Here is a 27,982-nt window from a genome sequence, read left to right on the forward strand (position 1 = left end):
TTTTTTCACGCTGCTACTTTTGCTGAGAAAATTCAATAATTTAATAAACGTTCACAGAATGAATCCTGGTCAAGCCGTCTCAGATTCCTCCTCATCTGTGTCGTTGCCTCCTCCCGTCGCCGTAGGCGACCTGGCCGCTGTGGACGTTGTTTTCTCGTAGGTCTTCCTGCGTTGACGTCGGAGCGTCTGGCTCTGCAGCTCCTTCACCTCCTGCAGGACCTCCTGTGCCTCCTTCCATGATGACATGGCTTCTTCGAGGAGGCGCTCAGCCTCAGCACGCCTCCTCTCCACCTCCAGCTCCTCCTCTGTCAGTGGAGCAGAAGGGGAGGCAAGAAAGAGCGAGGAAAGGCTGTCTGGGATTTTAGACTGCGAGGACTCACAGGATCCGGACACACTTGGGAAGTTCTCACTCTGGCAAGGTGACTCCTTTTCGCTCCTCAGCTGAGGGAAGTCGGTTTGATCAAATCCATCGTCATGTGCAGCGTTGAATCCTGATTCAGGCAAGTCTTCATCTTTACTGGAACAAGCAGAACTCTGGAGTTTTGATGCTCCTGAGTGTTTTGTTGGAGGTGCATCACTGGAAGACAAATGAGGAGACGCACCAAGTCGAGGTGAGGTGTTGGCTTTGGAGATGGGCGAACGGGATCCTCTGGACCGAGGTGAGTCTGTTCCTTTGGAGCGATTCCTCTTGACTTTGGAGCGTGGAGACTCTTTCCCTCGAAGACGAGGAGAGTCACTGCTTCGGCTCCTCTGAGATCCAGAAGACCTGCTGTGGAAGATGAGAAGGATCAGCTGGAAGAAGAACCTTCATTTGAAACGGGATTTGAGTTCTTTATATCTATCTATAAAGCAAGACGTGTCTGTGTGAGTGCGAGTATGTGGCTCACATATCTCTCTGACTGTTTGTCAGATATGGCTTGCGCATGCCATGATAATGTGCATCCTTTATAATTAAAATTTTGGGAATCAATTTTGAAACCTTTATTTGAAACCTTTATTTCAATTAACACTGTGATATTCGTACGTCCAAAATGGCGTGGCTTGCTGATGTTACTGGTAGCAAAGTTAAATAACATCAGATAGTTCATTTTGCGCGCACCATATCACAATAAAACATTTAATGACAGCATCCCAGCAAATACTTTTACAGTGAAACGCATCCTGTCAGTGTTCCTTGCAACTGAGTTTAACTTGACAACACTGCGGACACGTTAGCTAAAATCTGTTTTTTGCTAAAACCAATAAATTTCCCACTATTTGTACAATGTTTCAAGTAAGTACATAAGCTGAATAAAATCTTATGTTTGCCGTGAGTTCAAGATTAAATAAACTGTGTTCAGGAGGTGGAGTACTGAGGATATGCTGTTTCAAATATTCTAAATGATCTGTTTAATTTTGTCTGAGTGTCTTCCAGTAACCTGTTTAATAGGAATCCTTTTATTTTTATATAACTGATAATAAAACTGATTGTTGAAAACAATATGAAATACTATATTCAAATAATAATATAACATAAGTACACCTCTTTGTAGATTTCACCTTCAAACACAGCCTCATACGACCAGCCATGAGAAATGTACTTAAGGTATACAAACTTCCTACGGGGACTGCACTAGTTATAAAATAAAGTGTGGAACAAAGGGACACATTCTGGAACAAATGGACAGGTTTTGCTTAACTTCGCAACCATCCAACATGTTTTTTTTAATTGGATTAGTCTGTGTGTCTAAGACAGATCCCAGTGGTTTTTCCTGATCTTTGTCTCGTTGGATGTTAAGGTTAAGATGGACTTGAATCTGGTTTGTGCCTAAACTAGACTTGGATCAGTTGGGTCTGAAGCAGAAGCTCCATGTGCCTGGTTTTTCGTGGTGACAAAAAACAAAGGCGTTCTTCTCTTCAGTTGAGGAATATCTGTGAGTCCAGCAACAGGAATTCTTTGTAACCTCATCAAGTGACTTTGAAATGTTACATTGGTCACATTTGTCCTCATGCTCATTGCTGCATCCAAGTCCAAAGGATGGACAGCGACAGAGGACTTTCTGATCCCGAGTGACCTTGGACTGTACTATTGTGAATTTTGAGGGTCACGCACTGATGGAATGTTACTGACCTGGAATGAGGAGACTCTGAGCCCCTGAGGTGGTGGAGGCGAGGGGAGTCGAGGCTCTTCAGGTAAGGGGATCCGTTGGCTCGCTCTCTTTCAGCTTTGGCCTTCTGCAGCTCCTGCCAATCAAACTGTCACAGTGATCAAATCAATCAGACACCAGATCAACTGACTGATTAAGCAGTCAAACCTGTAGTCTCATCTCCTCCAGCAGTTCTTGAGCTCTTTGCATCCTCTGAGCGATGAGACTCTGCAGCTGACCAACTGGTTGGACTGAAGCTCCGCCCTGTCCCTCCTCTTTGGTGGGACAGTAGCGCAAAGCAGAGCGCAACTCGGAGCGGATCATTGCCGGTCTAAGGAGGACAAAGGTTAGGTGGAGGGATGGGGCATGAAAGTGTCATGTCGCTGTCATGTACCTGGAGGAGAGGACTTCATCCAATGAGGCGCAGCGACTCCGCCCCTGCAGGGTGAAGCGCTTCCCAGGCTGCGGTGTTTGAGACTGAGTCCAAAGGAGTGAGAAGAAACAGTTTAGCTTACACAAAAATTAAAGATACATCTCAGCACCACAACTGAAAGGACACTTTGGGCTTGGACTTCCCATGATGCTTCAGTGTCATTTTTTACACCATTTTACTAAAAAATAAAACTCAGATCTAAAATCCAGCTCAGGGTTTGAGCCGCTTTCATTTCGTGTTCTGTGATGTGGATGAAGATATTGAGAACAAGTTCTTCATGTAAACAAGACAAGTCAGGGAGCGTGCAAGGGTGCCACACCACCTCACCACCCTGGATCCTGGAAGACAACCACCCAGACAGACAACCAGTCCATCACCACCTCTCCAAAGTAACCATCTACCTGCAGCAGTCAGGTCATATGTTGGTGTGTCCTTGGCCAGGTGATATGTGGGCGTGTCCTTGGTCAGGTGATACGTGGGTGTGTCTTTGACCTTCTCCAGCCGCTGGGGTCCTCAACCCTGAGGCACCTGCTTGCTGGATCATGTCCAGAGATACACACCATATAGACAAAATATCACAGCTGATGTTGCCTCATAGTGTACGTGATCCTCCTCATCTGACTGTCACTAAGTAACTGTTCATTTGCCACAAAGTCATTTCAGTAGGACCCAACGATCCTCCAAAGAGACCTGGTACCAAAGACATCCAGATGTCACCTGAGGTCACTGGTTTGAGTCCAAGTCTGACAACCATACAGCAAGACAGGAAGCACCAGGATGCTAAAGACTTGGACCTTCCTTCTCCTGCAAAGATATCAGCTTCAGCAAATGACTCCATAAGATCTTTCCAGGTGGCCAGGAAGTCCTACAAATTGTAAACCATTAATGTTGTTCATGTCCTTTATAACTCAACCTTCATGTTGTTATATAGCATAAATATTGTTGTGCTTTGATGTATTGATTATTATCTGTGATTAATAACATTTTATGATGGTCTTACTTATTAGCAGTTATGTCACATTCTTTGTTTCTCTTGTCTGCTTCCAGGAAGTAAATCATCATCATGATCATAACGTAACTTACTCCTACATTACCTAAAAACTCCATCTGAGAAAATTAAGGCTAAAGTTGATGATATTTACACTTGATGCTGGTGGTGTGTGTAACACAGGGATTCTGTAACATATGTGGTCTTCAGAAAGACAACAGACATGCCAGTGGAGCATCGTGGGATATTAACTCCTGAAAAGTACTCAGAGAGTCTCCAGAGTGTGAATTGTGAATCTGTGGAAACTGAACCACTTAAAACCTGTTGAGTCTTGTGGAACTGTGCAGCCTCCAGGTGGGGCTGTTTGCACCATGAGCGCTCAGTGCCCCTGGGCAGGCTTCCCGTCTTCACTCGGGGCTCCTTGGAGGTCACTCGCAGCTTTGAGACATCGGTCCCAGCCCGCTGACGACATCCGAACCCACGCGATCCACAAGAACTTTCCCCATGGAAACTGTTTTCCCAGAATTTCTGTATCCCACTGTGACACTGAGGAAAGAAGCAGTCCTCTTCAGCAACCAAGTCAAGGGTCAGCATACGGTGGGAGGAAGCCTGTAACAGAAACATCATGACTACTGTGAACTCAAACTTCATTTGATTCAGAAAGAAGGCGGGAACAGAGCCATACCACAGCCGCGAGGTGTCCTCTGGTCGGCAGCCGACGGCCATAAGGAACCCTCGCTCGGTCTCTTGTGGGATGAACCAACACCTGGTCATCATCAACGGTTACCTGACCACAGACATAAAAGACTCAAACGTTTGACTTTTGAACCTTATCGTTACCTTTAAAATCTGCATCATGTCGTTGACGGAGCCATCAAATGAAGTCTGTACCTCATCAAAAACCCGGTTCTTGGCTCTGATGATAGCCATGTTGATGGCATTAATCCACGATTCCTTTTCCTCAGGACTTACGGCCAGAAAAATTAGGTTCGGAACCTTTGAAAAGAAAATGGGAAAATATTTTAATACCTTTATTTATTTATTTTCTTTCCTGACTTTAGTGGACAGACTGAAATGTCATCAACGTTTAAGCCGCTTGCTGCAAAAACTGAAGAAAATTTCCATCCGGAACAATAAAAGTTTGACTTTTAACAATTTTTATTGTTGTTCAGATTTGCAACATAAAATTATTTGTATAGTATTTAGCTAACAAGTACTTTTGTGGTGTCACTTATAAAGTTCTTTGGTGGCACTAGCATAGTTAAATTGTTAGTTTAATGCAGGTATGATTTTGGACTATTTTTGGTGAGTAAGTCATTTGAGTTTCTGTGGTTGATATTCTGTTTTGTAGCTGCTCTAGCTATAGCTAGCATAGCTGAACATTAGTCAGTGTCTTTCATTCTGTAGCTTGTAGCAAAGGGCCTCAGCTAACCCAGCAGGCACATGTATGTAAGCATCATAAGCTAGTTACATATCCCCACATGATATTTACGTAAATTCTACGTATAGAGTAAATCAAAAACTCAATGCAAATTTTTTGTGACAGTGTTCACGTGTTTTCAACATAGATCCTACAAGTGTGAAACGTTATGATGAATAATCTGCATAATTTGTATCACTGCGTGCAAGCATTACCCATGCATCTAAGCAAATGACTGTGGCTGCCAGAAGCTAGAAATTTGTAGTCTTAGCAATCACTCACCAGCCCAGTAGGTGGCGGTAAATGCACCTTAAAATGGTGCCTTCCGCCACTGAATGTTGAAGAAGAAGATGATTATTTACCCATGATTATTTACCCTGAAAAGAAATATGTTTAGAATAAACTTGTATTTCAAAAGTTAGAGCTGTAGTTCACTCAATACCTAATTCTTTGGCATGTGTATTTAACAGTAACTCATCAAGTGTATTTTTCAAAAAGCTGTACGTACTTGTGTTTAGGGATGTTTTGATTGACAGTTCTTTACTTTTTGCAATTATTTGAAAACAAAACAGGTGCTGCCATACTGTTATGTTATCTTTGGCTGCTTTCAGTGATGCCGGTATTTGGTTAGACTCTTTCTCTCCGATTGTTCTGTCTGAGTTATTTTCATTAGTTACTTCATCCAAACCATCAACATGTTTATTAGACCCCATTCCTACCAGGCTGCTCAAGGAAGCCCTACCATTATTTAATGCTTCGATCTTAAATATGACCAATCTATCTTTGTTAGTTGGCTATGTACCACAGGCTTTTAAGGTGGCAGTAATTAAACCATTACTTAAAAAGCCATCACTTGACCCAGCTATCTTAGCTAATTATAGGCCAATCTCCAACCTTCCTTTTCTCTCAAAAATTCTTGAAAGGGTAGTTGTAAAACAGCTAACTGATCATCTGCAGTGGAATGGTCTATTTGAAGAGTTTCAGTCAGGTTTTAGAATTCATCATAGTACAGAAACAGCATTAGTGAAGGTTACAAATGATCTTCTTATGGCCTCGGACAGTGGACTCATCTCTGTGCTTGTTCTGTTAGACCTCAGTGCTGCTTTTGATACTGTTGACCATAAAATTTTATTACAGAGATTAGAGCATGCCATAGGTATTAAAGGCACTGCGCTGCGGTGGTTTGAATCATATTTGTCTAATAGATTACAATTTGTTCATGTAAATGGGGAATCTTCTTCACAGACTAAAGTTAATTATGGAGTTCCACAAGGTTCTGTGCTAGGACCAATTTTATTCACTTTATACATGCTTCCCTTAGGCAGTATTATTAGACGGTATTGCTTAAATTTTCATTGTTACGCAGATGATACCCAGCTTTATCTATCCATGAAGCCAGAGGACACACACCAATTAGCTAAACTGCAGGATTGTCTTACAGACATAAAGACATGGATGACCTCTAATTTCCTGCTTTTAAACTCAGATAAAACTAAAGTTATTGTACTTGGCCCCACAAATCTTAGAAACATGGTGTCTAACCAGATCCTTACTCTGGATGGCATTACCCTGACCTCTAGTAATACTGTGAGAAATCTTGGAGTCATTTTTGATCAGGATATGTCATTCAAAGCGCATATTAAACAAATATGTAGGACTGCTTTTTTGCATTTACGCAATATCTCTAAAATCAGAAAGGTCTTGTCTCAGAGTGATGCTGAAAAACTAATTCATGCATTTATTTCCTCTAGGCTGGACTATTGTAATTCATTATTATCAGGTTGTCCTAAAAGTTCCCTAAAAAGCCTTCAGTTAATTCAAAATGCTGCAGCTAGAGTACTGACGGGGACTAGAAGGAGAGAGCATATCTCACCCATATTGGCCTCTCTTCATTGGCTTCCTGTTAATTCTAGAATAGAATTTAAAATTCTTCTTCTTACTTATAAGGTTTTGAATAATCAGGTCCCATCTTATCTTAGGGACCTCGTAGTACCATATCACCCCAATAGAGCGCTTCGCTCTCAGACTGCAGGCTTACTTGTAGTTCCTAGGGTTTGTAAGAGTAGAATGGGAGGCAGAGCCTTCAGCTTTCAGGCTCCTCTCCTGTGGAACCAGCTCCCAATTCAGATCAGGGAGACAGACACCCTCTCTACTTTTAAGATTAGGCTTAAAACTTTCCTTTTTGCTAAAGCTTATAGTTAGGGCTGGATCAGGTGACCCTGAACCATCCCTTAGTTATGCTGCTATAGACGTAGACTGCTGGGGGGTTCCCATGATGCACTGTTTCTTTCTCTTTTGCTCTGTATGCACCACTCTGCATTTAATCATTAGTGATCGATCTCTGCTCCCCTCCACAGCATGTCTTTTTCCTGGTTCTCTCACTCAGCCCCAACCAGTCCCAGCAGAAGACTGCCCCTCCCTGAGCCTGGTTCTGCTGGAGGTTTCTTCCTGTTAAAAGGGAGTTTTTCCTTCCCACTGTAGCCAAGTGCTTGCTCACAGGGGGTCGTTTTGACCGTTGGGGTTTTACATAATTATTGTATGGCCTTGCCTTACAATATAAAGCGCCTTGGGGCAACTGTTTGTTGTGATTTGGCGCTATATAAAAAAATTGATTGATTGATTGATCTAAACTGTTCAATTTTCAGTGTATACCTGTAAAATAAAATGAAATAATCAAATATATGCTGGGTTCATTTTATGTGAAAACTACATGTTTTTCAACACGTATATTCAACATACATAAAGCACGTAAATGTGACGTTGCAATAAACACGTAAATTCAACTAACATGTTCTACCAAATGTTTACGTAATTGACATGCGTACATGGATTACGTGAATTTCACGTGAATAACACGTAGTGTGCCTGTTGGGAATATTACACATATTTGCTGTCCAGGCCGGCTCCGAGGCCCTATAGTGCTGTTGCTTATCCCTGAATCCTGTTTGAAGCAGATGAGAGTTTACGTCAAACAGGCCTGGACATGTGCTGTCTTGAGCAGGGGGACCTTGCTGCCCTGCAGGATTTTAAACCATGATGGCCTAGTGTGTTACTAATGTAATCTTTGCGACTGTGGTCCCAGCTCTCTTCAGGTCATTAACCAGGTTCTCCCGTGTAGATCTAGGCTGATTCCTTACTTTTCTCAGAATCATCGAGGAAGATTGACAGTCATCTTGTGTTCCATTTGCTAACAATTTTGTCCCTGGTGTCCTTAAACAGCTTTTTGGTCTTGGCCACGGTGGATATGTTGGAGTGTGATTGATTGAGTGTGTTGCCAGGTGTCTTTTATACAGGAAACAAGTTTAAATAGGTGCAATTAATACAGGTAATGAGTGCAGAATAGGGGAGTTTCTTAACAGGTCTATGAGAGCCAGAGTTCTTGCTGGTTGGTATGTGATCAAACACTTATTTCATGCAATAAAATGCAAATTAATTATTTAAAAATTATACAAAGTGATATTCTGGATTCTCACAGTTGAAGTGTACCTACGATAAAAATTATAGACCTCTCCATTCTTTGTAGGTGGGAAAACTTGCAAAATCGGCAGTGTATCAAATACCTATTTTCCCCAATGTATATTCACAGATGCTCGTCTCATCCTGGATTGTGGCTCTGACACTCACTAATCCTCGCCTTCCCTCCTTGTGTTGCTTATAGAGCCTCAGGGTGCTGGACTTTGGGTGGAAACGTCTGTGTATTGTGAGGAGTTTTCGTGTCTTGACATCAATGCCATCTATCTCCTCTTGTGGCAAACAATTATCCCCCCTTTTTTTTGTCATGACAAAGATGCCCCCCGCCCCAGTATCAGCTACTACAAGAATGTCTCAGGCAGCTGAAGACGGACGGTGATAAGGAACAGGAGGAGATATCATGGAAGACCAAGCCCCTTCATAAAATGTACCATCGACAGATAGAGGAAGTGGCTGACATCAAGAAGACCTACCAGTGGCTAGAAAAGTCTGGCCTAAAGGACAGCACGGCAGCTCTTATCATGGCAGTACAAGAACAAGTCCTAAGCACAGGACCCAAGTTGCAGGCTGTGCAAATGAGCCCCACAGCCAGAGACAGTCCAGCACACAGTAGCAGGATGCAAGATGCAAGCTGGGACAGCAGACACTGAGAGGCACAACCAAGTGTCAGGAATCGTGTACAGGAACATCTGTGCCACGCATACGGATTAGAAGTGCCCAAGTCCCGATGGGAGACAACACCAAAGGTGGTTGATAATGACAGGGTTGAGGTCCTGTGGGACTTCAAATTCCAGACAGACAAGCAGCTGCTGGCCAACCAACCAGACATGGTTGACAAGGAAAAGAAGACCGCAGTTGTGATTGATGTAGCAATCACAGCTAACAACAAGATCAGAAATAAGGAGCACCAGAAAATAAAGAAGTACCAAGAGCTGAAGGAGCAACTGGAGCAGATGTGGAAGGTGAAGTCCAAAGTGGTCCCAGTGGTAATAGGAGCACTAGGAGCTATAACCCACAAGTTGGAAGAGTGGCTCCAGCAGATTTCAAGAACATCAGAGGTCTCTGTCCAGAAGAGTGCAGTCCTAGGAACAGGTAAGATACTGCACCAAACCCTCAAACTCCCAGGCCTCTGGTAAAGGATCCGAGCTTGAGGAACACACACACACACCCTGACCCAGGGCAGGGAGGGGGAATGCGAGAGGAAGATTTATATATAGATAGCTAGATAGATGTTGTTGTCCATTCGGCTGCTCCCGTTTGTTTGTTTGGGGTCGCGGATACAGCCAGATCTGCATTACTATTTGGCACAAGTTTTACCCCGGATGCCCTTCCTGACACAACTCCAGTATTACCTGGAGAAACACACACAGCCGCTGGTGCTCCAAAGAGGTCGCCCATCCAAGTACTAACCAGATCTCATATTGCTTAGCTTGTGAGAGCAGGTCAGGCAGCAAGCATCACACTTTACTTACCACGTTTGTGCACCTCAGGTTTACACTGAGAACATTATACCCAGAGCACTGCAGTGATCTGACATGCTGTTACCTTTTTATCATCATTCACTTCAGTCTCATGAATGTCACAAATTGCTCTATGAAAATTAATGATGACAACATGCACACAATGCAATGAAACTTACTACACCTTAACTAAAGTGACATGAAATATACAATGACATGGCAAAATTCATTCTCTATTACCTGTGCGTAGAACGGATAACTCAGCCAGTACATATATATATATAAAATTTCCCTTCCATGGGAAGTTTCTGAATTGCCTCAATACATTCCATTGGAATTATCTGCCATGTGGAACCTTATTGTCTCTTACCTGTGAGAAAACTACTCAGTACTCCAAAGGTTGAAGTACAACCCCTGGCAAAAATTATGGAATCACCGGCCTCGGAGGATGTTCATTCAGTTGTTTAATTTTGTAGAAAAAAAGCAGATCACAGACATGACACAAAACTAAAGTCATTTCAAATGGCACCTTTCTGGCTTTAAGAAACACTATAAGAAATCAGGAAAAAAAAATTGTGGCAGTCAGTAACGGTTACTTTTTTAGACCAAGCAGAGGGAAAAAAAATATGGACTCACTCAATTCTGAGGAATAAATTATGGAATCATGAAAAACAAAAGAACGCTCCAACACATCACTAGTATTTTGTTGCACCACCTCTGGCTTTTATAACACCTTGCAGTCTCTGAGGCATGGACTTAATGAGTGACAAACACTACTCTTCATCAATCTGGCTCCAACTTTCTCTGATTGCTGTTGCCAGATCAGCTTTGCAGGTTGGAGCCTTGTCATGGACCATTTTCTTCAACTTCCACCAAAGATTTTCAATTGGATTAAGATCCGGACTATTTGCAGGCCATGACATTGACCCTATGTGTCTTTTTGCAAGGAATGTTTTCACAGTTTTTGCTCTATGACAAAATGCATTATCATCTTGAAAAATGATTTCATCATCCCCAAACAGTTCGGTCACAGACGTTGACTCCAGTTTCCTCCCATTCGTTCCTCATTTGTTTTGTTGTGCATTTTCGATTTTTGAGACATATTGCTTTAAGGTTTCTGTCTGACGCTTTGATGTCTTCCTTGGTCTACCAGTATGTTTGCCTTTAACAACCTTCCCATGTTGTTTGTATTTGGTCCAGAGTTTAGACACAGCTGACTGTGAACAACCAACATCTTTTGCAACATTGCGTGATGATTTACCCTCTTTTAAGAGTTTGATAATCCTCTCCTTTGTTTCAATTGACATCTCTCATGTTGGAGCCATGATTCATGTCAGTCCACTTGGTGCAACAGTTCTCCAAGGTGTGATCACTCCTTTTTAGATGCAGACTAACGAGCAGATCTGATTTGATGCAGGTGTTAGTTTTGGGGATGAAAATTTACAGGGTGATTCCATAATTTATTCCTCAGAATTGAGTGAGTCCATATTTTTTTCCCTCTGCTTGGTCTAAAAAAGTAACCGTTACTGACTGCCACAATTTTTTTTCCTGATTTCTTATAGTGTTAATGTAAGTGTATAGTGTTAGTGTAAACTAAAAACAGCAGCTTTACGCTGGTCACGGCAAGTGTTGAGAGAAACCAACGAAGAAAATCTGGATGATGAGGGAGAAACAATTCCACCATCGTCAGGATTACCAGCGAGCCTCCCAAATCAGAACTTTCCTGCTGGATCTAGAGAGCAAAGTCTGCCAGCAATTCAAGCTGAAATCCAAGCAGACGGCAGGAAATTCCGTGAATTCAAGAAATTAAAGATGTTGGTGAGAGAGAAAGAACCAAATGAAGACCTAAAGGACTATTTGAAAGAAGTATGGCCCCTTATTGACAGAGCTTCTAACAGTGAAGAGGGTAAATCTATGTGGCTAGCCCAAGTTACCAGTCAACCCATCAGTCAGGGTGAACCAGCACGAAACCATTATGCCAGGTTAGTGTTGGAAGATCCCAACGATGAAGATTTCCATATTGCTCGAGCTAAAGCTGGACTAGACAAAGGTCAAACATTGGTTCAAGTTTGGCATGGGCTGAAACAGACGATTTTGCCACAATGCTATGTTAGGGCACTGAGAGAGGTCACTAAAGGAAGAAGAGGGGAGATAACTTTTGTAAAAATGCCCATAGACGGCACTACAGTCCCACAAATGGACGCGGTGGTAAAAAGCTGGGATCTGGAGCAGCAGTTCTATGAAGAAAAGAGGAAGAAGGAGAGCACACCGAGATCAGGACAAAAACCGGTGGGAGTGGAGAAAAGAAATTCAGTACCTAAACCACCACCTCCTCAGTCACATCAAACACCACAGAGGAATAATCAAAGGCCTCCAGCTGGACAATGGAGCTCTCGGCCGAGAGGTCCACCACCTCCACCACCACAATCGCGACCTACACCTGCACCTCATAGTGGTGGCTATCTCCCTAAAGAGGAGTACGACAAATTAACTCCAGAACAAAGGAAAGCCCTCCAGGAAGTCCGCCAAGCTACAGCGGCGGCTGGAGGGCAAAAGAAGTAATGGCTTCGGAGGCGCAGGTCACGCTAGACCATGCCTACTGGGAAGGGGACGATATCTACACTGATGTGGATGGAGAACCGTACCTGGTGGACACAGGAGCAGAGGTGTCCATGACCCGCAGAAACCTTGTTACCATAGGATACCTATTGATCCAGTATGCAAATGGGGCAACGGAGAGAACACCATTTGGAATATGGAAAGGGATAGTTTGGTTAAAAGGCCCCTTTAATTTGATAACAGTCAAGGATTTGAGAGAATTGCATCGGCCCAAAAGACTTTGAACTCTAATAAGACGACGAGTGAAAAAATTACAAGCAAGAATTGTACGAATGGATATAACTCCAATTGGAAAGAGTCCAGTAAGCTGGTACAAAGAAGTGGATGTACCAGCTGTCACAGAAGAAAAGATTGAAGAAAGTGATTTCTCTGAAGCAGGGAAAGAAAAATTGAGGGAAATTATCTCCGAAGCTAAAGTAGCACGATTTAAAAATGATTGTGGAGATTTGGGGGCTAAACACATTCATGTCATCGAAGGAGGAGTACATTCACCGGTGCAACAATATCCCTTGAACCCTGGAGCGGTTGAGGAAATGGATAAAATAGTAAAAGAATTGGAAGCTTTGGGGATCATTCGAGTGGAATTAAATCCGATCACTAACAGCCCCATCCAAGCAGTTAAGAAGCCAGAGTTAAGATGTCCAGATACCTACCCATGGATATTAAATGTGATTTACCTATAACTCAAGGACCTAGGATTCACATTGAGATGGGGGATTAATTACGTTGAGCCACTCCAAGGAGTCTATGTTGAAATATACCTTAAATGAGTGACAAACACTACTCTTCATCAATCTGGCTCCAACTTTCTCTGATTGCTGTTGCCAGATCAGCTTTGCAGGTTGGAGCCTTGTCATGGACCATTTTCTTCAACTTCCACCAAAGATTTTCAATTGGATTAAGATCCGGACTATTTGCAGGCCATGACATTGAAACTATGTGTCTTTTTGCAAGGAATGTTTTCACAGTTTTTGCTCTATGACAAAATGCATTATCATCTTGAAAAATGATTTCATCATCCCCAAACAGTTCGGTCACAGACGTTGACTCCAGTTTCCTCCCATTCGTTCCTCATTTGTTTTGTTGTGCATTTTCGATTTTTGAGACATATTGCTTTAAGGTTTCTGTCTGACACTTTGATGTCTTCCTTGGTCTACCAGTATGTTTGCCTTTAACAACCTTCCCATGTTGTTTGTATTTGGTCCAGAGTTTAGACACAGCTGACTGTGAACAACCAACATCTTTTGCAACATTGCGTGATGATTTACCCTCTTTTAAGAGTTTGATAATCCTCTCCTTTGTTTCAATTGACATCTCTCGTGTTGGAGCCATGATTCATGTCAGTCCACTTGGTGCAACAGTTCTCCAAGGTGTGATCACTCCTTTTTAGATGCAGACTAACGAGCAGATCTGATTTGATGCAGGTGTTAGTTTTGGGGATGAAAATTACAGGGTGATTCCATAATTTATTCCTCAGAATTGAGTGAGTCCATATTTTTTTCCCTCTGCTTGGTCTAAAAAAGTAACCGTTACTGACTGCCACAATTTTTTTCCTGATTTCTTATAGTGTTTCTTAAAGCCAGAAAGTTGCCATTTGAAATGACTTTAGTTTTGTGTCATGTCTGTGATCTGCTTTTTTTCTACAAAATTAAACAACTGAATGAACATCCTCCAAGGCCGGTGATTCCATAATTATTGCCAGGGGTTGTACTAAAACATAATGCTCATCTTCACCAGATGATACAAATGAATGAATGAGGAAGTGATGCAGCTGTAAGAGGGAGGAGGACTTACTGAAGAAAACTTGATCCTGACCACGTTAACTTTCCACAGTCACTGACTCTGAGTTTAATTTACCTCTCTGGGCATTTTCCCTCATTTCAGGGTTAACAAACTCAGAGTTTTCACTTATCCTGCTTGTTGAAACAGGCCCCAGATCAGAGGTTGTGTTTTTGTGTTTGTTTTTGATTGTTAGTTACAAATCTGGATAACAGCTAGTAATTGGAGGTTTACAAACCAGATTAATCAGGAAACTGATTCTGGATTTTTGTAATGTATGTCACATAAGTCCAAAATGAACCATTTATGCACTAAATTTCATAACTGTGAGATATTCGGGATGTTTAACCTCCAACATATGAATATGCTATTCAGTAATAACTAACAAATATAGAGACCACTTTAAAAATTATTTCTTCAAAACATTTATGACCTGTTGTCATTTTGAAATAAGCTTCTTGAAAGTTAAAACCAGATAAAGACGCTCCGTGGACTCTTTGAGCTCTCTATATTTTTACAGATGCTGTCTGTGAACATTTGTTCATCACTTATGATCTTCTTCAATGAATCTGTTCTGTTTTTGTGAAACTGATTTTCATCTGACGCCTGCAGAAAGAAAAAAAAATTACAGAAGTAAAATTGTAATGCGTGACTTTAAGTCGATGTGGTGGTTATAAAAGAGAGCGTGTGGGATTATTCTGTTCTAACGTCCTCTGCAGACTAATGGGATTGTGCAGATTATAGCGTCTCAGAAATCAACCAATCACTGCAGACCAACAGCCGATTCACCAATCCTAAAATAGAAGTGGATGAAAACTGACCAATGAGGCAATGGCTGGTGGAATCAGTGTGCATGGTGTCTGGAATGAAAAGTGAGAGTGTGGCATAAGCCTGCAGAGCTCAGTTTGATTTATTTATAGGCCAAACACAGCTTCATCAAACACATGAGGCTGCAATAATAAAAAAAAACAACTTTTATTTCCAGGGGAACCTTCTCCTTTTTGTTGGTAGAAAAGTCTAGGACAGCTACAAGCTTTTAACTTTATTGGAGCTTTATAAAAGGCAAAATGTAAAGTGTCTGCTGTCAATAAATATGTGGAGTTTAAATGTGTGCATAAAACCACACGGTTCTTCTTATGAGATTATTCGCTCTTTCTCCACAGTAGTTGCTGATGTCAATGACTTAATTGGGCACTGAAGTCTCGTTTGAGGGTGGGCGCTAAAGGGGTAAAATATGACGCAATAATTGTACATCCGGGGACAGCCCTCGTCTGTCCCCATCTGAAACATGGCACTTTCTCTGAGTTTTTGGGCAAATTACACGCAAACAAAGTGAAAATGTAAAGAAAAAGTGACGATGCGGTGGGAATGTGGACATGCGTCGCGGTTTGTTTATGACCCCAAGCTCAAACGTGTCAAAGCGGATGTGCAGGTGAGAGATCGCAGCTACTCTGGTTAGTTGTGTGGGGTAACACTTATCGACATGACCTCTCCCATTTGCCTCGTCTTCCCTTCTCTATTGCACTTTTCGCGACTTTCGGTGATTGCAGCTAAAAACAAAACAGTATAATATTTTTCTGGTCGAAGTGATGCTGTTTGTGGGGAGAGACTAATCTGCAGGTGGAGTGTGGGAGTGTCAGCACAAACTATTTGGAGGATGAAGGTTTCAGCGACAACTATTTTTTACGGTGAGTATGCTTTTAAATTGACCAAGCTGGGCTGAATGGTTTGTGCTGAAACTCCTACACTCCATCCAGGGATTAGTCTCTGCCGTGTTTGTACAGGCTGTCCCCGGATGTGGTCAAATCCCGCGATATCAGGCAGGGGTTCAAACAAGACTGCACTGCCCTACTGGAATTGATGTGAGAGTGTTGAACCGCCTCTTTCTGGTTGTTTTGGTAAACCACAGGACTCGTCTATAAAAGCTTTTATGTTCATTTGTATTATTGATGTTTTTGTTTTAATGATTGTCTTTGCAGACACGTGCCGTGCATACTTCTCATCTCTCCCTGCTGCACTCACATCTGATTGGCTGTCTGTTCTCTACTGCTGCGTTCACACCAGGCGTGACGCGAGCGACAGGTTGCCATGTAATCCCTATGGAAGGACGCGTTGTGGCGCCAAGCCACGCAGCTTGATGCGATGGACGCGAATGAAACTACGCGAGTGAAGCAATGTTGAGCGATTGGCGCGTTTGTGGCGTGATATTGCGTTGCGTCACGTCGCATTGCCCTCCTCCCCAAGTTGAAAAATCTGAACGTTTTCATCTTGTCACGCCGCGATGACCAATCAGGGACTGAATATGAGGTGATGTGGAGATGTCTGGAGTTTGACTGAGTTGGACTTGAACATGTCCTGTCTCTGGTAGCCAGCCTATGAGCAGGACTTATGTCCCGTTTGTCCTTTATTTCACAATTATGACAGAGTTTGGGGAAAGAGCGAGCAGCAGCCCCACAGCAGGGGCAGCAGAGTTTTTTTCTTTTCTTTACGTGTGCGTGCGAGCGAATCGTCCGTGAAGATTATTTTATTTATTAACTACACAGATGCATAATAAAGCAAATGGTGACTGGTTTCTAAGCACAACTATGACAGAGTTTTTTGGGGGAGAGCGAGGAGCAGCCCCACAGCAAGCAGCGGAGGTTTTTTTTTAATTGTTTACATGTGCACGCATGAACGGGACAGAAGGTCCTCAAACTGGGTCTTGCAGAGGCGGAAGGACCGCTGAAAGTGGCCATCATCCAGACGCAGCCCCTGCAGCAAATAATGATACTCCCCGAATTGGGAACGTCTCATGACGTTTGTCAGCTTTCCACAACAACTCGCTCCATGTGATCAAGGTCCGTCATGTTCACTCGACTGACAACCGGAGCCGGCAAGCGGAATGGAAGCTCCTCCTATCTGATGACGCACTGGGGCAAATTTTCGCAACGAAAGTAGAGTGACACACTGGGCGATGGTGGCGCGTCCGTCGCCACGCGACCTACGCGAATTTGTGGCGCCTGGTCGCGCCTGGTGTGAATGCAGCATACCAGCTAAATGAATATAGATATAAGAGATATAAATAAAATAGCATGAAGCTAACCTGAAGCACTGGACAAGCTAACATGAAGTTAGCTTTCACCATCAAACATTTGGCACCAAGTTTGACTTTGTTTTGCAGCGTCTTTGCTCAGATCGGCGTCATTGTTCTGCTCAAATGCTTTTACTGTGAAAAATGATTTTCCGTCAGACTGCTCAAACTCCTGACTTCTTGTGTGGACTCACAGTGTTTCCGGGTTGGCGGCAGCGCAGAACCGTGAACCGGCTGTGGTTTTTCTTGCTTCGGCTTTTGGCTTTCCTCAGCTCCTCCGACCGCTCATAATCAGCGAGGTCAAAGACTTCCTGTGCTTTCCGCTCGTCCTTCACCTGCACACAGACACGTTTAACATCAGCATTACACCCAATATGAGCCATTAAAGTGCTCATCTTATATTTTTGCAAACTTCTTTTAACACTAAACTTTGAGCTAAAATAACCGGTGCTGTTACGCTGCCAAACCAAACAAGTCACCATTTTTGCTTCTGCAGTCCATCCCAGTAAAATGGACTTTTATTTTGACAGTTCACACCTGTCCACTCTGCTGCCCCCCCATTTTTAATCTCTATTTAGGTTTAATCACTTCCTGTTACATTTTCAACAAACCCACTTTTTTCTGTTACTTTTTTGTGTTTGAGTCAAATTCTGGGTGACCCAAAAGAAATCCAACAGTCCAACCATCTGTCCGTACGTATGTCTGTCTATCTGTCTGTTTGTCCATCCATTCATAAATTTATCACTTCTTCTTGTGCAGAGGTCAGGGTGGATTAAAAGTATCCCAGCATGCACTGGGCGAGGTCAGAAAATCTGAGTACATTCTCATAATTCACAAAATCTTGTGTCTGTGCAACTTGCTGACTCAGCATTTTATAAGGCTGTGCTCTTAAAGAGCTGAGACAGCGTGAGCGCTGGACCTTTCAGCCGCTGCACAAACAGACCTTCTTCTCCAATTAGTTTTTAAATCAGTGTCCAATAACATCTGTGCAAATCATAAATGTTTGTGATGTCATAAGGCATCAAAGGAAAAGCTGCCTGAAAAAGATGTGAAGCTCACATGACGCTAACATGCTATTGAGCATCAGTTGGATACAGACCGTTGGGGGGGGTAGCTTTGCTGCATTCTGTGACAGATTCCAGTTTACTGTCCAACAACTGGACCAATCAGCAGCAGCGGCTCAGCGTCGTGCCTGCAGGCTCAGCCGTGACTCAGCGACACGTGTCGGCTGGTCCTCCAGCAGCCTCTGCTAAAATTATCCTCGTGCTGAAGCTGCACTTTATTGACTTGTGTTTCATTAAAAAACAAGATACAGCTTTATTAAAGATCCAACTGGCTGTGGTGACATCTGACTTCCTGCTGGCAGTGCAATAGCTGCTGTGATGTCATCACAACAGAGGATGAACTTTCTGCAGCAGCTAAGGAAGTTCAACCTGCCAAAAACAATGATAGTGAACTTCACTACCATCATTGAGTCCATCATCTCCTCCTCCATCACCATCTGGTTCGCTGCTGCCACTGCTAAGGACAGGAGCAGACTAGAGCGTATCATTCACGCAGCAGAGAAGGTGATTGACTACAATCTGTCATCCCTACAGGACCTGAACACCTCCAGGGCCCTGAGGCGAGCAAGGAAGATAGTGGCCGATCCCTCTCACCCAGGACACAAACTTTTTTGTCACCCTCCCGTCTGGCAGATGGCCGAGGTCCATCAGGACTAAAAAAACTCAAGACACAAAAACAGCTTCTTTCTGTCTGCAGCTAAACTTAGAAATAATGCCAGACACCCCCACTTACCCTACTAACCTGCCCCCCCACAAAGTACAGACTGAATGGTACTGTACATCTACATTTTGCTTTTATTTTGTTGTTGTTTATGCACCAGTAACACAAGATCAAATTCCTTGCATGTGAAAACTTACTTGGCAATAAATTCAATTCTGATTGTTATTCTGATCAAACATTTAAGATTTCAGGTTAAATAATTTGGTAAAATAAGTGTCCCCGCAATCAAATGTGATAGGTTTATTTTTGAACTAGCTGAATGCTACTTGCTAAAGTTAGGACATCAGGAGTGCTTAATTACACTCACCCTGCTCAGAGTGCCGCTCTCATTGGACCAACATCTCTGCTATTTTGGAATTGTGGGATAGCTCGTGCCCACAGATTTAACTCGCCGGACTACTTTCGCCACACTCTCACGAGCGCCACTATTAGATCTCTTTCAGTGCAACTTGTTGTTCTGACTTTAACATGAAGTAAACACCCAAGTCTTTCATTGCCAACTGTAAATGGTAATCAAACCATTCCAATCGTATCATTCTGAACTCTTCCGCATCATACTCCATCATGTCAATGTTTACAATGTGCTTGAGCAATAACATGTGAAGTTGCTCATAAACTTAAAGTTTCTTAAATATTTATTACGGCCACTCTTAAAACTTCAGTTAGCTTTATAATTTTATTACTGGTAAATTTTAGAATTGATTTAGATGAGATATACTCATTATCTCACAGGAATATATCACAATTATCTGGTAACTACTTTTTGTGCAGGAATTCATCAAGCACGCTGGCCGCGGGCGCATACTAACACAGAATACCCGGAAACTGGACAGTTGTTCGACCATAACAAGCGCGTCCACTTTTAGCTTGTCATAAGCTAAACTAGTGGCACTCGTGAGAGTGTGAATTACGCTAGCTAACATGCTTGCTAGCTCAACCACTAACGGTATTAAAAGCTGGCTGGGTGCAAACTAAACTGATTTGTTTTAAGTTCACAACACAAGAAATCATCTACACAAAGTCTTAAATCATTTGTTTCTCTAATTATGAGCAAAAGCTTAAACTGATAAGTTTATGAAATATGCTGGAATCATACCAAGTACGCTTTGTCATTCCGCATATCATTCTGTGTTGCTATAGTGATTGACATTTTCACTGAATTTAATTATTACCTCCGCCAAGGAGGTTATGTTTTCGAACGAGTTTGTTTCTTTGTTTGTTTGTCTGTCTGCTTGTCAGCAGGATAACTCAAAAAGTTTTGAACGGATTTTGATGAAATTTTGTGGAGTGGTTGGAAATGACAAGAGGAACAAGTGATTAAATTTTAGTGGTGATCCAGATCACAATCCGGATCCAGGAATTTTCTAAAGGATTCTTCACCATTGCAGGATAGGGGGAATTTTGACAATCTAGTTTCTAACTCCACAAAAACAAGGCAGAAAGGCTTGAAAAAAAATTAGGGTGTAACATAGTCAAATGGTCTATCAAACAACAAAGTTTGGTGATGATCAGATACGGATTCCGGATCCGGTGATCCAGAATATACAAAAATATAGGGAAAATAGAAAATGTGTCAGTGTGAGGTGACAAATGAAGCTAGAGATGCACAACTAGCACCAAATTGTAGCTGAATCTGTACTGATTCAGTAAGGTGTCATCAGATTTGATGTAGCTTCAAATGTTATGGAGCTAGATCCAGAAGAAAACCGCCACTACCGAAAAATCGTTTTTATACAATAACTTTTGAACTAATAAAGACATAAAAGTGATTCCAAGTTCTAGTGGTATGTTTTCATGGTCAAGGATGTCAAATATAAAGGAAAGAAAAGTGTATGTATCATAGTTTTGGTTGTAACACTGAACTGCTGAATAGATCACTGTGCCAAGGAGGGAATCTCTTTAGGGTCAGTGACCCTATGGCCTTGTGTAGCACATGCAACACTTAAAAAATAGTTCTATTTCAGAATTTACTGTTATTTATTTAGAGAAGTGTTTCATAAATGTTAAAAAAATTCATATATTTGCAGTTTAGTTGAATAATAAATTGAATTTTGTCTCTTATTTGTTTTTGTCTATGAGCACATGCAATATCAGTGCTCAGATGACAGTAGCTTTTGGGAAAGGTGCAAGTTGCAATAAACTGTGATGCCAAGCACTAAGGATACATGCTATCCAGTCACAGCAGATGAAACTTTTTTTACTACTGGGCAAACATCATTGTTAGACGTTTTTAGGTTCAATGATTCCACAGCGTGTAGATGTTATGGCGTCAGTGACCCCATGGCCTTGGCGGAGGTTTGCACTCTCCGAGTGCTTCTAGTTGTAAATACTTTTATTTCCCACTTTCAAAAAGGAAAATACAAGTAAATTCCCCATAATGGCAAGAGACACAACTTGATTTTTGGCTGTCAGCCCATCTTATTTTTGACAAAAGTTAACTTCCCCAATGAATAAAACAGTCGAGACCTTGTCGCACATTTCAGCAGCTTTTGGCTTCTAGTACATTTCACACTTGAAACCAAAAACTCAGTTAAAAAAAAAAAAAAAAAAAAAGCCAGAAATGCTTTTATTTATTTATTTATTTTTTTTTGTAGGCACAGGCACCAGGGAGTGCTCTGACCTCCTGGTATTTATGTATAAAGATTTAGATTTTGAGAGTATAACTGTTCTTGAGTTTTAGGACACAGAAGGTTTTGCCATAAGGACGGACGGACAGTAATTTCGCTTGACAAGCACAACTTACAGTTGGGAAACATCACATGTTGCATTGGGAAACAAGTTGGTAGTTACATGGGTTGTTTTGACCGTGTGGAGTTTACATTTGGAAATCTACTACTAGGTGAATCTAGAAAATTCAGGATTTTCCTCCTTTTGTGTTTTGTGGCAAGCTTTTTTTTTTTACTTTAAGTCTGAATTTGGAGCTGGAATGTGTGTGTGCGCGCGCACGTTGTGCAGCTGCTGAGATGGGCAGCAGCTCCTGTCAATGTCAATGAGTGTCTCCACAACATTTTTTCTCCTGCACCAGATGTACTTTTTTTTTCGATTTTATTGATAACAACATTTATAATAAATCATGCACAAAGCTGAGCCTTGAGCAGAGATTGTTAATAACAGGCTGCATTTATGATGAATGGCCGTAGGTGCACTAAACCTTCTCAGAACTGCTGCTTTAAACGTGACTGCATCAAAATGAATTTTCACTTAAAAAGAAGTTGTCATAACACAACATCACACTTATGTAACCTTTGGAATTAATCTGTGCCTCAGTTCTACATTCCAGTGAAGCCCACAGTGCTAAATTCCATTAAAGTGCACACTGGGATGCTTCTAATAGCTACGTCACCTGTCAGAAACACCCGAGTACTCACAAGTACTTTGTTGTCGGGCGTCTTCGTAGCCGTTTGCTGCGAAAACTGTTTACTTTGAAACCGGTCACAGAAGTGCACAAAGTAATCCCAGTGGATCATCGGATGGTCACTAATAGCCTGAATCTAAATTTTTAGGATTCCATTGCGGCATGTCCTTTAATGCAAACATACAGTGCAACAGGAAAATATTGACAGCACTTCACTTTTGCCACATTTTTTTATGTTACAGCCTTATTCCAAAATGGATTCAATTCTCTCTTTTTTTTTCTCAAAATTCTACACACAATACCCCATTATGACAGTGTGAAAAAAGTTTTTTTGGAGATTTTATTCACATTTATTAAGAAAAAAAATTCCTTTTTGGAGAGAGGAGAACCTTCCAGGACAACCATCTCTGCAGCAATAAACCAATCAGGCCTGTATGGTAGAGTGGCCAGACAGAAGTGAGGTGTGATGTTTGGAGGAAACAAGGCACCATCCCTGCAGTGAAGCATGGTGGTGGCAGCATCATGCTGTAGGGATGTTTTTCAGCGGCAGGAACTGGGAGATTAGTCAGGACTGAGGGAAAGATGAATGCAGCAATGTACAGAGACATCCTGGATGAAAACCTGCTCCAGAGCGCTCTTGACCTCAGATTGGGGTGACGGTTCATCTTTCAGCAGGACAATGACCGTAAGCACACAGCCAAGATATCAAAGGAGTGGCTTCAGGACAAGTGTGTGAATGTCCTTGAGTGACCCAGCCAGAGCCCAGACCTGAATCTGATTGAACATCTCTGGAGAGATCTGAAAATGGCTGTGCACCAACGCTCTCCATCCAACCTGAAGGAGCTTGAGAGGTGCTGCAAAGAGGAATGGACAGAACTGTCCAAAGATAGGTGCACCAAGCTTGTGGCATCATATTCAAGAAGATCTGAGGCTGTAATTGCTGGCAAAGGTGCATCAACAAAGTACTGAGCAAAGTGTGTGAATACTTATAGACACGTGATTTCTTTTTTTTTTTTTAAAAGTATAAATTTGCAAAAATGTAAAAAAAAAAAAAAAATGCCTTTTTATGTCATCATTATGGATGTTTGTTGTGAGTAGAATTTTGAAGGGAAAAATGACTTTATTCCATTTTGGAATAAGGCTGTAATATAACAATATGTGGAAAAGTGAAGTGTGGTGAATAGTTTCAGGATGAGGAAAAGCTGATTGTGATGCCACGGGACATCATCACAAAGCATGACTACCATATGTCGCACTGAAGCTATGCAGGCTTCAGACTGCGTCTGGCAGGTAGACCCATCAAATGTCTACCTGAAGTCCCCTTTAGTTTGCTCACCTCCTTGTCAGAGATGTACAAGTGGTCTCCTCTCAGAACCACATAGCGGTTCCTCCAAAGTTCTCTGAAGATCCCTCGTCCACAGAACTTCCTGATCCAGCCTGCCTTCTCTGGCTGCTGGATGGGCTGCTGCCCCGGATCCTGAACCCCCTGAAACAACCAGAAACCACAGAGTTCAGAAACAGCAAGACCAACCATCCATTTCTGTCAATTAACTCTAAATTCTCCTCATCTATTGCTTTCTGGAAATCAAAACATTTTTCCTGCACACTTTGTGACATAAAATTCAAATTCAAATTTATTAATTTATATAGCGCCAATTCACGATAAAATCGTCTCAAGACGCTTCACACACAAAAAAACAATTAAAAATTTAAAACACAATAAAAACAACCATAAAAGAAAGAGAACCATAAAAGAATACAAGAATAAAAACACTTCATAACACTAATTATAAAACAGAGAAAACAAATGAGTCTTTAAACGTGACTTAAAAATCTCCACAGTATCTGACTGCCGAATGTGTACTGGGAGATCGTTCCACAGAGCTGGGGCACGGTAGGAGAAAGCTCTGTGACCGGCAGACTTTTTATTCACCCTTGAAACACACAGAAGTCCTGCACCCTCTGCACCCTGAGAACGCAGGGCCCGAGCTGGTACATAGGGGCTTACCAGGTCAGCCAGATAGGGAGGTGCAAGTCCATGAACGATTTTATAAACTAATAACAGTACTTTAAAATCTAATCTTGCAGGAACAGGAAGCCAGTGCAGGGACGCCAAAACGGGTTTAATGTGGTCAAACTTTCTGCTTTGTGTCAAAAGTCTGGCAGCAGCGTTTTGAACCAGTTGAAGACCCCTAATCCTGGACTGCGGTAAACCAGAAAATAGAGCATTACAATAGTCAAATCTAGAAGAGACAAATGCATGAATCAAAGCCATAGACAGGATGGGACGAATCTTCGCTATATTTCGCAAATGGAAGAAAGCAGTCCTCGTAATGTCTCTAATGTGGAGATCAAAGGACAACGTAGGATCAAAATTACTCCAAGGTTCCTCACTTTATACGTATGATGTATAACACACGGACCTAAGCTAAGTGCTAGCTGATCAAATTTATGCCGATACCTTGCTGGACCAAGAACCATAACTTCAGTCTTATCAGCATTTAAAAGTAGGAAGTTATTAGACATCCAACTTCTTACTGATGCAAGGCAGTCTTCCAAAGATTTTGTGAGTGAGATTACCAGCAGTTATTGGCATGTACAATTGAGTGTCATCAGCATAGCAATGAAAGGAAATCCCAAAGCGCCACAGTATATTCCGAAGAGGTGCTACATAAAGGGAAAAAAGCAGGGGGCCTAAAACGGATCCCTGGGGAACCCCAAACTTTATGTCCCTACGATCAGAGGAGATGCCATTACACAATACGCAGTAAGAGCGACTGGACAGGTATGACGTCAACAGGCAAGAGCAGTTCCAGTAATCCCAAAGTGATTTTCCAGCCTATTGAGTAAAATATGATGATCCACAGTATCAAACGCAGCACTAAGATCCAGCAGCACCAAGACTGTAGTGGTATCTGAGTACACTGCTCACAAAAGGTCATTCACTACTTTAGTAAGTGCTGTCTCTGCGGAGTGATATTTTCTTAAAGCAGACTGTAGTGGTTCAAAAAGATTATTCTCAGTGAGGTAGTCCACGAGCTGTCGCGAAACCACTTTTCCCAGGATTTTAGATCAAAATGATAGATATCGGTCTATAATTCTTCAATACACTAGGTTCGAGACTGGATTTCTTGGACATCACAAATAATTCCTTCCTTTCTGCTGAAAATGTGAAGCTGAAGATCACTGTTCTCAAATTAAAGATAAACTTGTTTTTTTGTCTGAAAATTTGACTATAAATTATGTTTCTGCCTCTTTTTAATTATTTAACTGTTTTCAATGAAGAAAATGAAAAATAGCAGCTGGTGTGTTTTTCGTGAGTAGCTTTTTTCTTCAGTCATAAATATTTTAATTGGACAGATGGAGCACACGTGAGGAAGATGGTGAAGATGAGGAAGTCACACTGACCCACTTCATTATGTAATGTCAGCAAGCAGAAAAATCAAACATGTTTAAAGCATCAGTAAGATTTTTTTTTTTAAAGATGGGGGTAATTAAAAATCATTCCTGAGTTGCAGTTCAAGCTCTGACAGCAGGCTGCAGTCTGACTTCCATCCATCCATTGAGGGCCTGGAGCCAACCCCAACAGTGACAGGGCGTGAGGCTCGGTACACCCTGGACATGAGGACAATCTGTTACAGGGCCACACAGACAGACACATTCACACCTGTGCGTCCACCTACAGTCAAGTTAAAGTTTCCAGTTCACCTAACATGCATGTCTTTGGATGTGGGGCGGTCTGACTTCAAGATGCCAAACATTCAAAAAAAAAAAAACAATTGGATGTTTTTCACCATTAGGGCACCGCAGTCTCTTTTGAACCCTGTGTGATATCGCAGGATTTGACCACTTATGGGAAAAGCCGCTCTGGTGTATCGTTTTATTTTCGGCTGCAATCACCAAAGCAGTTGCGAAAAGTAGTTTTTTTGGTTCTCAGTGGAGAGAAGGATAAATGAGGCGAATGGGAGCAGTCATGTCAGTAAGTGCTAGCCTACACAGCTAACCAGAGTAGCTGCATTGTCTCGCCTGCACAACCGCCTCGACACATTTGAGCTCCGGGTCATAAACAAATTGCAACACATGTGTCCACTTTCCACTGCATCCTCACCTTTTCTTGTCATTTTCACTTTGTTTACATGTAATTTGCCCAAAAACTCAGAGAAAATGGCATGTTTCCGTCCCCAGAAGTGAGAAATTACATCATATATGTCATATTTGTCATATTCATTGCATACTTGCTCATAGGCGGTCGTTTTGACCGTTGGGGTTTTTCTGTAATTATTGTATGGCTTTTGCCTTACAATATAAAGCGCCTTGGGGCAACTGTTGTTGTGATTTGGCGCTATATAAATAAAATTGATTTGATTTGATATTTTAACCCTTTAGCGCCCGCCCTCAAACAAGACTGCGGTGCCCTATTACCCAAGACCCATTACTGAGAGGTTATGTGACCTCTCCGTAGGGTCCTCCAGCAATTAAACCTTTCTCTCTGGCCTTATGACATCACAAAGGTCTATGCTGATGCCATGATGACCTGCAGAGTTTTGAATGGTTGACGTTTATTTAAAATATCAGTCTGAATTATTTCTGCGTTTCAGACGAGAGTATAATCGTGTCCATTCCAAACTGACAGTCCGGTTTATGAGATCTCAGCTGTATGAGTTACATTAGCTCTTGTAAAAAAGCACAATAATTTTTATGATTTTTGACAGTGTTCAAGAAAAGCTCCATAGCGGAAAAAAACAAACAAAAAAAAACAAAAAAAACATTTCACATCTTTAAAGACTTTTAAGATGTCAGATTTCTGTTTCTGAGCTTATACGTCTTAAAATGTTTAAAGGTTTTCAGCTTTAGAGAAATCACTGTTGTTTTAAATGGAGATGACCTGCGACTGGCCCCGCCCCCTCTCTGCAGGGGTAGGGCAACCAAACTGTAAAATACTGTTTACAGATCAGTTTGTAAACAAAAACAATCCGTCTTTAAAGTTTGATTTAGGTCGAAGATTTCAAAATTTATATTTTAAAAAAATTATTACAGGAATTTGCATAACTATTCCAAAATAATTCTCTGGTAAAAAAAAATCTTATTTTGGCTTCCCGATTGTTTTGCTTGATTTTCTTTCTATTACTGTTTTGTCATATTTTTAGAACAAGTGATATTTCCAGCTTTGTGACGAACATGACGCAATAAAAGCAGGATCAAAAGAACCTTCTTAACGGGATTTTAACGGGACCTTGCTGAATGGGTCGTCACGTGTTCGCTTTTCTTTTCCCCCCTCTCTGACGCGCACGCGCTCCTACCCGTTTGTTCTGGTTGCTTTTCTTCATGTTCCTCCGGAGGTTCGGTCCGGACCGGTCCCGGGATCTCGGTGCCGGATGAAGCCTGGTGTCGGCGAGTCCGGTTCTCTTCAGTGGCTGTTGTCTGCGCGCCGCGCCAGCATCCTCCCTGTGCGCGTGCGTGGAAACAGATGCTCTCC

The 27,982-nt window shown here is 42.0% G+C and overlaps 1 protein-coding gene across 1 annotated transcript; it reads right to left on the bottom strand.

Moving 5' to 3' along the window:
• Positions 1-27,981, bottom strand: plekho1a (pleckstrin homology domain containing, family O member 1a). Its single transcript, XM_034161178.1, has 10 exons — positions 27,807-27,981; positions 23,843-23,992; positions 17,561-17,701; positions 4,439-4,543; positions 4,233-4,334; positions 3,869-4,156; positions 2,521-2,603; positions 2,295-2,457; positions 2,111-2,223; positions 1-769 (listed from the first exon to the last, which is right to left on the bottom strand). The coding sequence occupies exons 1-10, from the start codon at positions 27,831-27,833 to the stop codon at positions 70-72; spliced, it is 1,872 nt and encodes a 623-aa protein (XP_034017069.1). The 5' UTR covers positions 27,834-27,981; the 3' UTR covers positions 1-69.
• Position 27,982: the final 1 nt, after the last annotated feature.

The sequence above is a fragment of the Thalassophryne amazonica genome, chromosome 20, assembly GCF_902500255.1.
Source record: "Thalassophryne amazonica chromosome 20, fThaAma1.1, whole genome shotgun sequence".
Classification (NCBI taxonomy): Eukaryota; Metazoa; Chordata; class Actinopteri; order Batrachoidiformes; family Batrachoididae; genus Thalassophryne; species Thalassophryne amazonica.

Excerpts from the sequence above, each read along its gene's own strand:
- plekho1a (XM_034161178.1), bottom strand. The coding sequence starts at position 27,833 with ATGAAGAAAAGCAACCAGAACAAACGG. Across the intron at positions 17,702-23,842 it reads TGTACATCTCTGACAAGGAG|GTGAAGGACGAGCGGAAAGC; the intron begins GTGAGCAAACTA and ends GTCTGTGTGCAG. Across the intron at positions 2,458-2,520 it reads GATGAAGTCCTCTCCTCCAG|ACCGGCAATGATCCGCTCCG; the intron begins GTACATGACAGC and ends TGTCCTCCTTAG.